General features: G+C 34.0%; 1 protein-coding gene across 1 annotated transcript; it reads left to right on the top strand.

The window, feature by feature from the left end:
* The first annotated feature begins 280 nt into the window (after nucleotides 1-280).
* On the top strand, nucleotides 281-9,899 carry LOC124355975 (phosphorylated adapter RNA export protein-like). Its single transcript, XM_046807124.1, has 7 exons — nucleotides 281-287; nucleotides 1,928-2,343; nucleotides 3,046-3,050; nucleotides 3,147-3,202; nucleotides 5,451-5,542; nucleotides 7,232-7,416; nucleotides 9,448-9,899. Exons 1-6 carry the CDS (start codon nucleotides 281-283, stop codon nucleotides 7,388-7,390), a joined length of 735 nt encoding a protein of 244 aa, XP_046663080.1. The 3' UTR covers nucleotides 7,391-7,416; nucleotides 9,448-9,899.
* Nucleotides 9,900-16,042: the final 6,143 nt, after the last annotated feature.

A 16,042-nucleotide genomic window follows, 5' to 3' on the forward strand; every position in this document is an offset into this window, starting at 1 on the left:
CCAGTTTGGTCAATTAATACGATTTTTGATCCACAAAAAGTTAATTGGTTACCTGCTTGACCTTTAAAAATATATGTTTAAAGAGTGGATTCCTAAAAAAGTGTAAGTCTGGTAAGCACAAAACGTTTATTGTTCACTGTCTTAAAAATTTTGTGGCTTACCAAACCTATGGGAATTTACCTACTTATTAAATATCATATTTTTCCGAGATGGTGAAGCAAACTAGTGCTGGTCCATTTGTTATGGATTGATCCAGTTGTATGGTTCATGTTTATTCAACATGTTAGGTACATCGCAATAAGCCCAATCAGTGTTAATCAATCCATTCCTAATTCATATAATTTTACTATTCAATGCACTTGGACTGGGCCAGGTGATGGCCCGGATCACAGAGATCTACTTTATTTAAATTTTATACACTTTATATAGTTTAGTCAATGTTAACTGATTAAAACTACAGTAATTGTGATACAGAGATAGCCTACTTACATAAACTGTATAGTTAGGGAAATCTTATCCAAATGGGGTATTGCAATTTTTTTGGGTATGGCAAATTTTGTAGCAGTCTTACAAATGTTAGTCAAGAGCATTATAAACTTAACATGTTAAATTTGGAACATTGTTTTGAGGTTTAAATAAGCTTGATAAAAACACACCTTGAAAAATCGGCCTAAAAAAACTCTTCCGAAATTGAGGATTTTCAACCAATGTGAAACTGGAATGAATTCCACCAAGGAGTTACCTTTACTTCCCCTAACCATACTTCAATAGCCAGTTCCCACCACTTACTTTAATGTGATAAGAAAATGGTGGACAACAGTCGTTGAAACCTAACCTATAAACCTACAAATAAAATCTTTTCGCTAAATAAAATAAAATCTAAGGGATGGAACATTACATAACTAATTATATAAATTTATCGTTTGTAATTACACTGTCAGCAGCTGGAACAAAAATAAACAGTACTTTGGGATTATACCGACCACACCAGTATGAAGAACACAAAAATATAAATTTATAGAAACAAACATGATAGAACGAAAAAACAACTCTTTAATTACAAAATTACAAACTTACAAGCATTTCCAGGTATTGTGATCGGTATTGTTGTCGCTGTTTATCTTATCTTTCTCGAGAATCCCGATTACGGCAGGCCGCGCGGCATCACATGATTTGCATGGTACATAATTACCTTTCCATTACAATTCAATTTATATTTCTGATCAGCCCCTCTAGAAATTTGATATTTTACTGATAGGTACTATCTCGAGGGATGTTTTTCTTTCGTTGACATCAGCGCAGGCTTCGGCAGCACCAAAGGTGATGAGACCGGAGGCATTCGCATTTTGGGTGGCAGAATGTGATGAAGAATAAAAACAAAGTTTTGAGTGTTTTTTCAATAAAGAGTTTAGTTTTAGTTTGGTAATGTTTGTTTTTGTTGAATTTTTGTGTTTGGAGAAATGTAGAGGTAAAACACGGAAGTACAACAAAGCGACGCACCAGCGAATGGGCGGCGAGACTCTGCAATCACGTTATCTATTAGACCGCTCGACTTTGACCTCTGTCTGAGGATGGGGAGGGGTTTGCGATAAGACAATTCCTGTTTTATATTGGACGAAATATTGTTCTACGCTAATCTAGTAATCAGTAGAAGCAAAATGTCAAATAACACCATGTCTGGGTGTGGTCGGTATAATCCCAAAGTACCAAATAAACCATAAAGGGTCCACAACATCTTAGCGGTTATTTTCGGTGGCAGATTTGAAAATTGTGTTTGTTCCTCCACATGTGCACCCAAGAAAACATTTAAGTTTCCTCAAATATTTATATTAAAACATTGAAACTTTATTCAATCATAAGTAAAATTTGTTCTAATCCATGTAACTTAGGTTGTTGTAATCTTATTGATTGTTTTCAGATCGTTGAGGAAATGCGATACTTCGTCTGTCTGCTCCTGTGTCGTTCTCGTTGAGTCGGGCCATTTCAAGAGAGCCCGAGACAATCTGTAGTGAAGAGAGCAGCAACGACAACTCGGATGACTCTGACGATGACAGTGACGCCCAATGCTCAAAACCAAAAAAAGTAAAACCCCAATGTCAGTTACCAGTGAGTAGGAAAGAAGTTCCCAACAAGTACAAGGTCTGGAGCGTAGCTATACAGGAGGAGGCCCTAACAGAGACGCTGACTAAGTGCGACGTAGAAGCTATAGATCGTGAGAGGAGCGTGGAATCGTACAACTACAAAGTAGTAGACAACACTGACTACAGTCATTACAATGATTTCCACATGTCGGTCTCTGAATGTCCCTTGATAGAGAACAAATACATCAACAGCAAAGTACGGGTAAGTTAAGATTGTAACACTTATAATGCTATAACTGAAGTTATTGTCTAGATATTTTTCTTACAATTACTTGTGAAATTGAACTAAAAGTTGTTTTATAGGCCTATTTTAGTACCATTATCAATAAAAAATCGTGGTAGCATCGTAAAACAATTAAGGATTAATCCAATCATTTTTACTATCATATGTTCTCTGTATGGTACTCTTGAAGAGTTTTAGACAAAATAGTTATTGCTTCTCAAGTTTGTTTCTGGTGTTTTAATTAAGTGGTGTACTTTAAAGAGTTCAGGCTAAAAGAAATTCTCTGTAATCTTTGAACATTATTCACAGCATAATTTTGAACATTAAAAATGGACAGAACTGTAATCTTTTCCTGAAAACAATGAATTCTCTGAATTAGTTTTCCAACACATTGATGTTTTTACTTCGGATAGCTAATAATTCTTTGTGTAATTAGAAGAGAGAGGTCTTGTAAAAAACAGAAGGGCAAAAGATAACGTTAAACTGCAGCTATCTGGTTTTGATCTCTTTTTTATATTATGAGATATAGGAAAATCATTCTAAACTAAGATTTGATGTGTCTGGATTCATGTAGTAGGCTATTTCATAATGCTGTTAGATATAGTAAAAACTGACATCCAACACGGTAGTGATGAATTGTGTTGTGGCAGCAGCAATGATAGGAGATTTGGGGTTTGGTAGCAAACGTCGGCACAGCGATATCAAGCAGAGGATTGGACATGGAGACAATTGCCGGGCATACAAGATGGCAAACCTCTCTGTGACTGCGGATGATCCACCAGAAGACGTGGCCGAGGACATAGCCAAGAACTGAGAGAGTCTAAGATCGATCTCATCTGTAAGTATAGCTGTCAGCGTCAGCGTAAGAATTTGAGGAGAATTATGTTAACTGAGTGTGTAATAGATGTTTACACTGTTTTTTCCTATAATTTTAGCTTAATAATTGATCCTTTGAGTACCACAGACTCGCTTAATGCAGTTTGCCTGTTTGTCTAAAAAACACTGAAAGTTCCGCCCTGCAATATCCTATGCACATTATAAAAGTACCATAATTGCATCTGTTGTGCTACTCTTTCCATTAATGATTGATATGGAATGACCATATTGACCATGTTTGCACCAAATTATCTTCCGGCAGGTGTTTTGAGGTCTTTAGACAAGTATTGCCCGACTCAGGTTCTGATTACGGCATACTATGACTCAGATTTACCCCCACCTTACGTACGGAGGGGTATTGTGGGGTGTCTGTGCAAACAACCAGTTGACAAGAGTGTTCAAATTGCAGAAGAAAGGGATTCGAATAATCGCTTATTTGAATTTCAGAGTCTTGTAGAGAAACCTTTAAAAAAATCGCAGCTGTTGACTCTGCCAAGAATACACAATACAGAAAACTTTATTCACAAATGTCAAGTTTAGAACAGGCATCACACAACATAAAATAAAAAAGTAATAAATTATGGTTTAGTGTTCAATTGCCCTCTCCAGAAACTTGCCAATGGTGTAAATCGACTCCTCCATAAGCCAGCAGCGCAGAGTCCTCTTTTCAACTTGCTTTCCTCCAGTTGCTTGAGCTGGGTTGGGGAGAGCGTTGAACAGCTTAGCTCCAGCATAAGATGGTTTTTTTTTTTGGAAAATAGTGCAGTTCTGTGAGCTGGTAAATTGAAGTTATGCCCATGCCTGGTTTCCCTTCCATGACGGTTGTTTCGAGTCAAAAGTTGAGACTATGAGCGTGTAGGATGACCTCAAGAATGTAGAGAGCTGTCACAGTGAGTATCTTTAGATCTTTGTAGGCTTCTCTACAGCTGTCTCGCGGTGTAATGCCAGCCATTACTCTTATCACCCGCTTCTGAAGGACCATAAGAGTCTACATTTTTGAAACAACTGTTCTGTATGTCTAAATGTGCCATGACAATCGGCCAAGACATCCGCTCATATGAGACCAGAGGCAGGGGAAACTACCGAACTGGTAGACACAGAACAATGGTCACAAACATCTGCCCTCCCAAACAACAACCCCTGCCCCCGCAACCAACACAAGCATTTTATAATTTTACAGAGTTTTTGGCATTTTACTGGAGATCACCCAATCAGGAGATTGACTTCAGCGCTGTACGGGGAAAATTGGCAAATGGATGAAAGATCCATGAATGTTGAATTGTATATTTGAGTGTGATCCTAATTGGTGAGAATTTACATAATTTTAGCTCTGAACTCTAATTATGGGACTTTAGCTATACATGTAAATTATGTCCTCCGCAATACACATTGATTGATTGTGGAAGATGACTAATAGCAGTGAAGTGAGTAGACTGCACGGTGGTGGGTGCTGTCTGGCAGGGATAGGGGCTGTTGTGTACATTGAAGGTGCTATGTAGCCCAGTTACAGAGGTTGACCCAGAGTTCTGGTGTTGAATATAAACTAACTATTTTGCTCGGTTATTTATATACACGTTATCATTCATGGAACTGTTTGGAGTCGACTCGAGTTTGGTTAACAAGGATTTTACTGTATTGAAACACAGTGTTTTAGGTTACAACCAAATTAATGTATTCAAAACAAACAATTATTAAGTTTAAGTGAGTGATAAAAAATAAATATGCTTGTCTGACTTCAAATAAGTGTATTGTATTAGGGAGAAAATAATTAAATATATTTGTTAGAGACTAATTTGGGAAAATCAGAGTTTTTCGTATTGTCTATATTTGGATTTTTGAGTAGTCTTCTTACAACAAAAATTATAATAATACTCTGTAAATAGGTTGTAGTAATATTGTATATTTTGTTTAGTCATGATTCAGTCGGTATTGTTGCATTCTACACACTTTTCAGTGTCTAGTAAAAATATTTGCACTGAAGAGTTCATTCTAACATTTCGGATCTAAAGGTAGGCTTGGCATACATAAACGCTGACTATGCCAAGCTTAAATTTATTTAAATATTGTTGAGACCTTTGACACCCATTAATTATTGGCAGTGGTTCATTATTGGTATTTAAATAAATGTGGAAAAAAAGGTATAGTTAACAATTGGAGCCTTTCATATTAAAAAAATTACAAATAACTTAGTGAAATGTGTTTTGTTCCAGTAAATGTTGTACTGGTGTTGGGCAAGGAGAAGGCTATTGCTCTGTACAACGAAACCAAAGATGTAGAAGATAATGGAGGCATGCTGTTAATGGTGAGTGACATATTTGCTTTTGCAATGTTCACTCGGTTTCATTCACATGTGAAATGAAACCGATCTTCTTATTCAGGGAGTCAGTTCAGGATATGAAGACTTGTCCCTCTTCTCTAAAATCAGTGCTGTAACCAAGATTTGACTTTAGGAATGTCTAACCCATCAAGTCTACACTCATATTTCATGGGAATGTGTAGGGGTAGATTGAGTTTGTTTTATTCTTATACAAGGTCAGTCCATAAAATAACATATTTTGAAACAAAGTGAAAGAAAATAATTTTTTTTAAACATATGATAGCTCCATTTTTATGCTGTTTTTCAATGTAGTTCCCATTCACACTTATCATTTGTGTGACCCAAGTTTTTCAATTCCTACTTTGAAGAAATATGCTGCGTAAAATCTCAACCACTGGTTAACTTTGGTGTGAAGTTCGTTCGGTGCCACGATCAAAGCACTGTGTTGCAAGTCAGGTCTTCATCTTTGATAAGAGATGTAAGTCACTTGGGGCTAGATGTGGGAACGTATTTATGGAGTACGATTGAACATCTCCCATCCAAAATCACCAAGAGCTGTCGGGTACGATTGGCTGTGTGCGGACATGCATTATTTTAGAGAACCAACATTTTTGACCGTCAGTGTTCCCTAACGCATGTTTTCTATCACTTGCTGATTCTGCAGTGTTTCATAGTAACTTTCTGCATTAATTGTCTAACCTCATTCAGGGGAATCAACCAGAATCACACCTTTATTAAATTGTCCCAGAAAACAGCCATAGTCTTCTAACAAGAGTTTGGAGGCACTTTCTTGGTTTTTTTTGGATAATGCATGTGTCCCCATTCCATAGACTTCCTTTTCATCCCACAATTGATATGCTTCACCCATGTTTCATCACCCAGTTACTTTACATTTAAGAAGTTCAGTGCCATTTTTATCGTAGCTTCAAGAAAATTTAATGATGCAATAAGCCTTTTTTTGTTGTCTTTTGTAAGGATCTTTAGAACTGATCTGGACACAAAATTTGTGGTAGCGAAACTTCTCCACAGCCATTTAATTGTGAATATAACCTTTGTTCATAATGTTACCCAAGTTTGGAGAAATGTTCTGAAAGTTCAGTGTTCGTAAAAGAGCTATTTTCACAAATGTTTTTGTAGATTTTCATCAAGTTTTCAGTAACCAGTCTAGGTTGACTATATCCTTGTCAAAAAATTGGTGCGGTCATTTAAAAATCCAATACCACTGGATCACTCTGCTTTCACTATTTATTCCATTCCCATAAACTTCACAAAGATGGCATGGATTATAATTGATTTGTGCCAACAAAAACAGAATCACTGAACACACTTCACAAGTGGTAATGTTTAACTGCAGTGCACATTTTATCTAGTCACAGTGAGAAAAAGAAGAGAACAGGCCGCCCGCTTAATATAATACACCTTGAGTTGTGTGAGATATATAGAAAAATGTAAACCAAGTGATCAATCACTAAACGATGACAAATGTACGGAAAATTCTTGTTCCTTCACTGTATGATGGGTTAAATGTGAAGACTCTTGTTTCGAATGCTTATTTGGCTATCAATTTGTGACTCTCAATATGAAAATGTTAATAAACAAGGCAACCCGTCATTCATCCATAACACACTCATATTTAGTTAAATGCACTAATATGGAATGGTTGATTTTTGCCAGAATGGAGAGAGAAGGCGGACAGCAGGAGGTGTGTACTTCCTGTTGCTGAAGAGAGACAACACCATCAGCTCGGATGCCACAAAGGAAATATTCAACGATAAATTTTGTAACAGGAAGAAAAAGAAAGCACATAGGAAAAAAAAAGAGCAAGAAGTATGATGAAATTAAAGAGACTTTAATAAGAGGTACTTATTGAAAAGCTGGTGAAAATATGTAGATTATATATACAGGGTGTCACTAATTTCTGTGGATGATACTACTCATAATTTAAAACAAAAAATGCCATATAAGCATAAGTCGAGAAGTGTCTTTTTTAGCCACTAGCCGCCATTTTGTATTTTAAAAACTCTAAAAATAGTTAAGCTAAAGAAACAAAATTTGGCACATAGGTCTGAATAAATAAGTAGAAATTTTTTATAACTGACGTAATAAAGCTGATGCCTATTAAAAGACAAAAGATTTGCTGTTCCCGGCTCATGCAAGCTTTAAAGGAGTGATGCTCACTTATGCATTGACTGAATTTCATTGAAACAAGTACCGTTGGAATTGAAATGAAATTGTTCAAATTGTTGATGTTAAAAAACATGTTTTGTAACTATACTGGTTTTTTTTTGTTATTTGACTTTACAAATTTCCAACAGACGCCATTTTGTTAATATTAAAGAAAAATAACACAACTATTTTTGTAAATTTTCCTCTTGTGTATTCAAACCTATGTGCCAAATTTTTTTTCTTTAGCTTAACTATTTTTTAGAGTTTTTTTATACAAAATGGCGGCTAGTGGCTAAACGAGATATTTCTCTACCTGTTAATATGACATTTATTTTTTAAATGATGAGTACCATCAGCCACAGAAGTTTGTTAATATATATATATATATATATATATATATATATATATTAACAAACTTATTAATTAGTTATATTAACCCCCCCCCTGTATATTAATATATATTAAAAATAATTTTACAATAGTTTTGGTTACAGTATAGTCGAGGATTTAGATTAAAAGTTCAAGTTGTTTAGATAATAGAATAAATTCACTCTCCCAAATTGACTAATACACTAACAAACACATCAAATTGTGGAATAGTTCACTCTAATATAAATTACTACAAGCATAAAAAAGAGAGAGTTTGTTGCATTATTGACCTACAATTTTGCAAGTTGCTACATTACTACATTTCTTTAAATAGTGTCCTGAACCATAAACATTTCATGTAGGGCCAAGTGCATTTCATTTTCATTTTTTTAATTTCTTTTTTCATAATCACAGGCCTTTTATATACCTTGCCTGAAAACAGGAAAAATAAAATAAGTTTTGATCTTTCCACAAAATATCATAGGCATTTATAGTCGTAATATCAACCCATCTTTAATATGGTCACATAATAAGAAACAAAAAACTTTTAATTTAATTTATCATGAACCCTTTCAGGTCACAAATATTTTTACCCTTGTTGTTAAACCAGGTTACGACTTTTTTTGAGTGATTTTTCACTATACATTTTAGTTAATGTTAAGTTTGCTAATCAAAAATATTACTATTTTTAAGAAGTGTTCAAATATTATTTTTAAAATAATATTACGTAGACAGGGCTAATGTCAAATAATTTTAAAACTAACTTGGATATATTCTGTGACTAATGAGAAATCTGCCAGTACATGTAAAAATAGCTTTATTACTTGTTTATGTTGCTGGCCTACACATTATGAAAGAGTTTTTGTTTTAAATGTACAGCTAGTTATGAAAACCACTGTAACGGGCTGTATAAACTGAAAACGATTATGAACCACCGGTATATGATCTAAATCTAATAATTTCAAGTAAATGGTTAATGGAAAGCAGCAATTAGGTGATAATAATTATTCCAAAGTTTAACAAAATTAAGCACTATTAGTATAATACGACTGTTATATCTAGACTTATTTTTTTGCCACAAATCAAAATGGTCCATCATTTTTGTATTGCTTTGTTCCTTTGAGAGAATTATTCCGTATCTGTAAACTTACAGTGTGAAAAATCCACCAGGAATATTGCATAATTCTTTTATTAAAAATTAAAATAATTTTTCTGAAATATTAAGCTGGAAAGCAAATTATAGGAATGTGAGCCTCACTAGGATATCTGCACTTGAAATCATTTAGAAACAACAACGTAATAAAGTACAGCTTTAAAAGATCGTTATTGAATACTTTTTAATTTAATTTTTGTAGAAAAACTCCTTGGGCTTAACACTGCTGCGTATCCTCCCGAGTCGGATACAAAACAGTCTGGTGGTCTACTGGACGCAGAAAGCAATAACCTAGAAGAGGGCGAGGTGGAGCTGACCGTAACGAACCCACCGCCGTCTCCCGCCACAGACCAGGATACGCCTCCTTCGCGCACGCTAGTCTACAGCGAGGACGAGACCGAACATGTGGACACCGGCACGTCCATCTGCGCGGAGAGTATAGGTCGCAAGGTTGTTAGCTACGAAGACGACGACGACGGTGACTTTTTGGACTTAGATGTCGACGAAATGGATGTGTTTTGAATTTTGTGATATTACAGTAAATATTAAGTACCGTAGCATGTAAATATCGTAATTACTTGGTAATATTTTTCTAATGTATTTATACATTAATGTTGTAATCAGCTATTTTTTTAAGTATTGATCGATACGAGACATTTTGTGTTTGATTTTCCTGACATCCATTTTTGTATATATGGTAAACTGGACACAACCCTGTCACCATATTTATTGACTATTTCATGCACAGGTGTTTTAAGAAACACAAAAGAATGATTCACTTTGTATCTGCAATAAACAAATACGTTTTCAGGCTTAACGTATGAATACTTTCTTTTGAAATACGAATTTTAAAAAATCTTGAAATAATCTGTTGGGCAAACAGATAAATTTATGCAATTATTCGATTGAAATCCAATATTATGAGGTTTGCAGCAAAAGGTTTGTAAAACGTGTATAATTGATTGAGATTTCTGAAATGATAGATCTTTTATAGGTTACATCAGATACAAGATCTGGTATCTGTCATATTCTTCAGGTATCCGGTTCTAAAACAATACAAGATTAATTATGCAAAAAAGTAAGACAATTTGAAAATATGGCAGTAAAAACATTAAACTTTTTGTGGATAAAAAATACCGTATTTTACATTGTATTTGTAGTAAATTATATTAATTTCTCCACGTAATTTAATTGTAATAATTATTTCTATGATTTTTATTCATAAGGTAATATTTAATTTCATTTGTTAATTTCTTGTTGTCACAGGTTTAAGTGTAAGAAAGGGCCATGTGGGCCCTACTTTGCTTGTAAAAATACAGAATTTTTCATTTCAAAATTACAAACACATGCTTGAATTTGAGCAAGTCAGGAGAAGTATAAATGAAAAATCACAACACAAATACAGTTAGCAGACTAACTGCTAAGGTCTAATTTTTGTTAAGTTAGGCCACATGGATTACCAATAATAGAAAAAGAATTAACTAGGAAACATTACCAAAATTAAAAAAAAATAAAGAAACTTCATCCAATGGACAATGCACTGGATGATCTTGAGATCCAGAAAAAAAGATAAACAGTAGGCCAGAAGTGATATCTTTCTCCCTCGTTGTCAAATGATTTTTGTTTTTATATACTTATAATTTTTTTTCCAACTTTTTTACATCCTTGACATTTGATGACCAAGTGATGCAGTTTGAAAGCTGTGGATCTTGTGGTTAAGATTTGATACCTGAAAAGGACAGGTTATCATATCTCGAAAATGTCATACTTTTATTGTTAACACAAATAATAACAGCAAATATTAGTAATCCTTTCAAATCATACATTTTTAATAATAAACATAAGACAAAAGAAGTGGATATGTAATGAGAAATTAGCTGGTAACCTGCAAGTTCATATCTATCTACACAGAGTGATGATAAATGTGAGTATTTCAGAATATTTGGAGAATTGACTTCAATGTAGGTTATATTGGCTGTATAGAAAGGAAGTAATATTCTCTAACTCTTTCAACATCAAAAATGTGAGCTAAAGCTGTTTCGAGATATTAATTACAGTACTTAAAGTTTGTTTTGAAGTATCCTACTCTTTTTCCAAAATTTTATGTGGAACTCAACATTTTAAAATTGAAACAAGCAAACCGTAATAATCCCATACTTCTGAAAGAGAAACTTTTTATCTTTCCCCTAAATGGGTGCAGCTTACATAGAGTCAAAATCTTAAAAACGCCCAAGACAATTTTGACAGCAAATAAGAAAAACAATAAACAATTTTGGGAAAAGGGAGTAAAATAAAAGTACAACCTCTTTTATCAAGATTACTGGAAGTGATTCAGAAAAATTTAACAACCGAGAATATAGATTATGGATAAGGAATGAATTAGTTCTAAATATATCAATAAAGGAGAGGCAATTTTTATTTAATTTTACAGAGGTTACAGAGAACACAATTAAAAAGAAGTGTTATATATTATTTTGTACAAAAATACTCGTTGGTCTCTTTTGTTAAACTTTGGTTACATCGCTTCCAGAAAGGCGATCACACAGATGTTTGAAGGTTTTTTACTTCCACTGAGGAATTTTTAGATTGTCTCTCAAAATAAACCATAAACCAATGTAGCTGTGCCGTAGCATTAGAATGAGTCATAATATCTTGTTTCTTCATTATCAGAACTGTTTTCACTGTCCTCTGTTCCTGTTGAAGATCAAGCAGGTGGTAAAATTTCTATGTCGATCGTTGCACCAATGCTATTGGTTGGTTTGAAGCCTGTATGATTACCATCTTCTAAATTTACAAATTATCAATTTCCTTGTAGGCCTACTACAACATTGTTAACCCTTCGCATGTCACTAATAAATCCATTAACTTTCCTGTAACACCAAGACAAGTAAAAAAAATTGTATTTCTTTAAGTTCAAAGCTAATTTTTATTATATCTAAACTATAAAAGGTAAAAACAAAAAAGTATAAAGCAGGGCATTATAATTTTAGCGTATTTATTGATACAAATTAAAAAAGAACTATTTACATAACTGTTTATTTCAAATAAATGTTAATTTCAACTTTAAATTTAATTTTAAACTTTTCAGTTTAATTACATTTGTTACAATGTAGTGAAAATTAATTACATTTTACTATAAAACAAGATAAATATTTCAAACTAATCACAACACTAACCACATGATGAAGAATAATAGATACGTAGTCGACACGCACTTGTGACAACTGAGAAAGCAGCAATACACGCCACAGATATGTTTGGTTATGGCTCTGTAGGAGACGCAGAACTGATGAGCAGGGGGTCGGAGTTAGACCCTGCCGCAGAGTGAAAGTCATTTATAAATACCATCCGAGGGATTATGCTTAAAATATTTCTAACGTTAAATCCTGCCTAGTGGGAGCCGACATCCACTTGAAGACCTGTGAGCTTAGGTCCAAAGGCTTTACTAGGTGGTGTCACCCTTCATGATGGCCCGTTGTCGGATGAGTCAGATGCCCTTCTGTCTTAATACGTGTGTTGTTACGCATTGTTCTGAATGCTGAACATATGTTAACGGAACAAAAATTACACTAGAAATTCAGCCAGTATTGTTTATTCTTTAATAAAATTGACTTCCTCCAATCTACAAAACCGATCCAATGGTGCTGTACTGTCAAACTTATGAATCAGCTGTAATAAAACGACCTTGTGTTTTATCCCATAAGATAATAAGACACTTCTATAACTCTATGATTAAGGGCGTAGTTGTATTATGGAATTAAAATCAAGATGGTAACCAGTACAGCCTGCTACTGGAAGTCTGATGAACATCTCCCAAACCATTTGCTTTTATTTTTAATATTAATTAAACTAGGAGGATAGAGAGTTACAACAATTGTACCTCAGGCATCCCCACTCTTGGAAAAATATTTTTTTTATCCCACCATAAAACATTAAAAGGGAGTTTATTTATTTAGTGGATTCAGGAAGGGAGTTTCAGGATAGACAGAAATATAACAATACAAGGACTTACTAAAAAAATTTGTGTTCTGTGATCCTATTTTAGTAAGGCCGTGTTTAAAAATACACAACCTCTTTAAAAATAATTTGTTTGCAAACTGCACTAATGCAGATGATATTGAGCTCAAGCATTTAGAATTTTTACTACAGTGCATAACTAAGCATTCTTGTTTTCTGGTTGGGAAAGATAATAAAGTGGGTACCATTTCACCATTATTGCTGCTATAGCAATACTTCATTCGCTTAGCAAAAATTCTGCTACATCACTATTGTTTCCACTATAATTCCACCACAGCACTACTCTCATTTCTCCATAATTTCCACCACAGAAAAACCCAGCACTATTGTCATTTCACTATAATTCCATCATAACACTAGTGTTGTTTCACCATAATTTCATCACGAACAGCATTATCCTTACTTCTCTATAATTCCGACCCAGCACTATTATCGTTTTGCCATGAATATCATCATACCACTACTGTCATTTTCATCATAATTCCACTGCAGCAATATTGTAGTTTCACTATTATAATTCCGTCACAAAAAAACAAAAGTCGGTGACAAAGAAGCTTCAAAACGAACCTTTACATCGAGTTTGATATCAGAGACACCTATAAACAGATGAAGTAGATCTCTTCAGAGGAACATGACTCCAGATTCGAGGAGTCAAGTCTGAGATAGCGTCAGATACTTGACGCTGCAATAAAAAGGAAGGTGAACTGGAGCTAAATTCAACATTAAAAAACAAGTCTGTTTGTATGGGCCAGTTTAAAGTTAGTTAATGTTTTGCTAAAGCAGGCAGACTAATGAAAAATTACACTTTGACTTACTGTGAAAAGTATGTTCCTGATAAACATTTATTATTTGATGCATTACTTTGTGGGCAAACAGTGATATCTAGAATAGAAGATATTAACTACAACTTTTGTGTTTTGATTTTAACGTTTGCCTACATGGGTTTCAAGTAGCCCTCTGTTGCTTTGGATGAATCGACTCAAGTTCTTTGTGAATTTATGATTGCAGAGAGGTTGATGTTCATTAGTGTGAAAGGGGAAAATTTTTTTGTTGACAAGGCAATAGAAAATATTTACCACCATCTTGGACTTGCACACGTTAGAAAGGCTCGACTAATAGACCTTGGAAAAAAAAATAGATCTGGTACAAAAAACTGGAGCATGTTGGAAACATTTTCACTGAAAAAAAACACTTTTTTTCTTGAAAGTGTACACCTTGAAAATAATGTCAAACAGCAGAAAATGTTAGTTTTTGTTCCTATATAATGTAATTCATACCCCTAACATCATGGAAGGTATTTGACCTAGCAGTCTAAAATCTGGCTTCTCAAGCGAAAGGTTGGGAGGCCTCATAATTATTTTTGACAATGCTCATACAGAAATTTTTATTCGTCAACATCAAGATGAGAATAGCGTCAGTACAATTATTTTAACATATTATAGTATACAATATTTTTGGTAAATAAACAGTTTTAAAGATATAAATTACTTGTAAATCTCATACGAACCTTTAGTAACAAAAATTTAACCTTTGCCAATTTCTTGACTGGCTAAGTTTATTAGTCAGCCAGCTTAATACGCTATTTCAGACTATAAACACAATACTTGCTGTAACAAATTTTTGCCTTCTTTAAACTATCTCCAGTCGGAACTATCAATATTTCCAACTATATAACATGTCCAAGATGACATATTTTTCTAAATCTAGGTAAATTTCAAAATGTTTTTTTCGCCTGAGATATTTTATTTGTATATTTTGCTTTGGCCAGGGTACCACTTAAAAAAACAACTAGTCCTGGATAAAAAAAAATACTTGTATGTATAAATTTTCAGAAGTTGATAAGACAAGCTTATTTTGGAAAAACAAAACCTTACATAAAAACGGACCATCATTATTGCTTCCAGTTGGGCTTTGATATCTAAGAACTGACCAGTAACGTCACGTATAAATAGCACACAGAACGAGTCATTGTTTGCTAGCTTTAAATATACTCAAATCTCTAAAGAAAGCAAACTAACAGCATATAGAGGACTAAATAAATCGTTACTTTGTTATGTATGAGTTTACAAATTAACACACATTAAAGAAAATATCCAAAGTTCATTTCTCCTGCTGGAACATTCATAATATTAATGAATTATGAATTTTATCCTCAGATGTTTGTAATATTGCAGGGTTACGACGTGTTTCGTAACCGTAACGTCAATATTACGGAACATCATAAGGTTAAATTCGTTAATAAGAAAATGTTTTTTTTTTGTTTGAAGGTTATTTTTGACCATGGAAGGATTGTGTGAAGGAAACAGGATTTTTCCGGACATTTGCCATTGTTCAGTGAAACAAGAAATCTAGTAACACTACATTTCGAGATCTGGAATCTGATCTCTTCTTCAGGTAAAGAACTAACCTAATACATAATTACAAACTAGGTTAAAATAAACAAATCTTACCCAAAGCGTTGTGGCACGCCTAAGTCAGGAATCACAACCACCATGTTGTGTTTTGTGTTGTTTGTGCAACCTAACACATGTGCAACAAACATGCACTTAACAAAAAACTATAACACAACACTAATCATTAAAACTGAACTACAGAATACAGGTCACAATACGTCTGCCAACAACCTACGACTGACCAGAGGGCACTAAAAAGGAAGGGGGATAGGAATGGGCCCCTTTGTTATTCATGCTAGATGAACTTCTTAAAAAACCATATTGTGACTCAGCATTGGTTTATTACAAATATCTGATCCGTTTGATACTTTTGGTTTTCTCTTTAGT

Source organism: Homalodisca vitripennis, chromosome 2 (genome assembly GCF_021130785.1).
Source record: "Homalodisca vitripennis isolate AUS2020 chromosome 2, UT_GWSS_2.1, whole genome shotgun sequence".
Classification (NCBI taxonomy): domain Eukaryota; kingdom Metazoa; phylum Arthropoda; class Insecta; order Hemiptera; family Cicadellidae; genus Homalodisca; species Homalodisca vitripennis.

Bases quoted from the DNA above. Each gene is read 5' to 3' on its own strand.
- LOC124355975 (XM_046807124.1), top strand. The intron at 3,203-5,450 runs GTAAGTATAGCT...GTTTTGTTCCAG, and splicing joins GTCTAAGATCGATCTCATCT to TAAATGTTGTACTGGTGTTG. The intron at 5,543-7,231 runs GTGAGTGACATA...GATTTTTGCCAG, and splicing joins ATGGAGGCATGCTGTTAATG to AATGGAGAGAGAAGGCGGAC.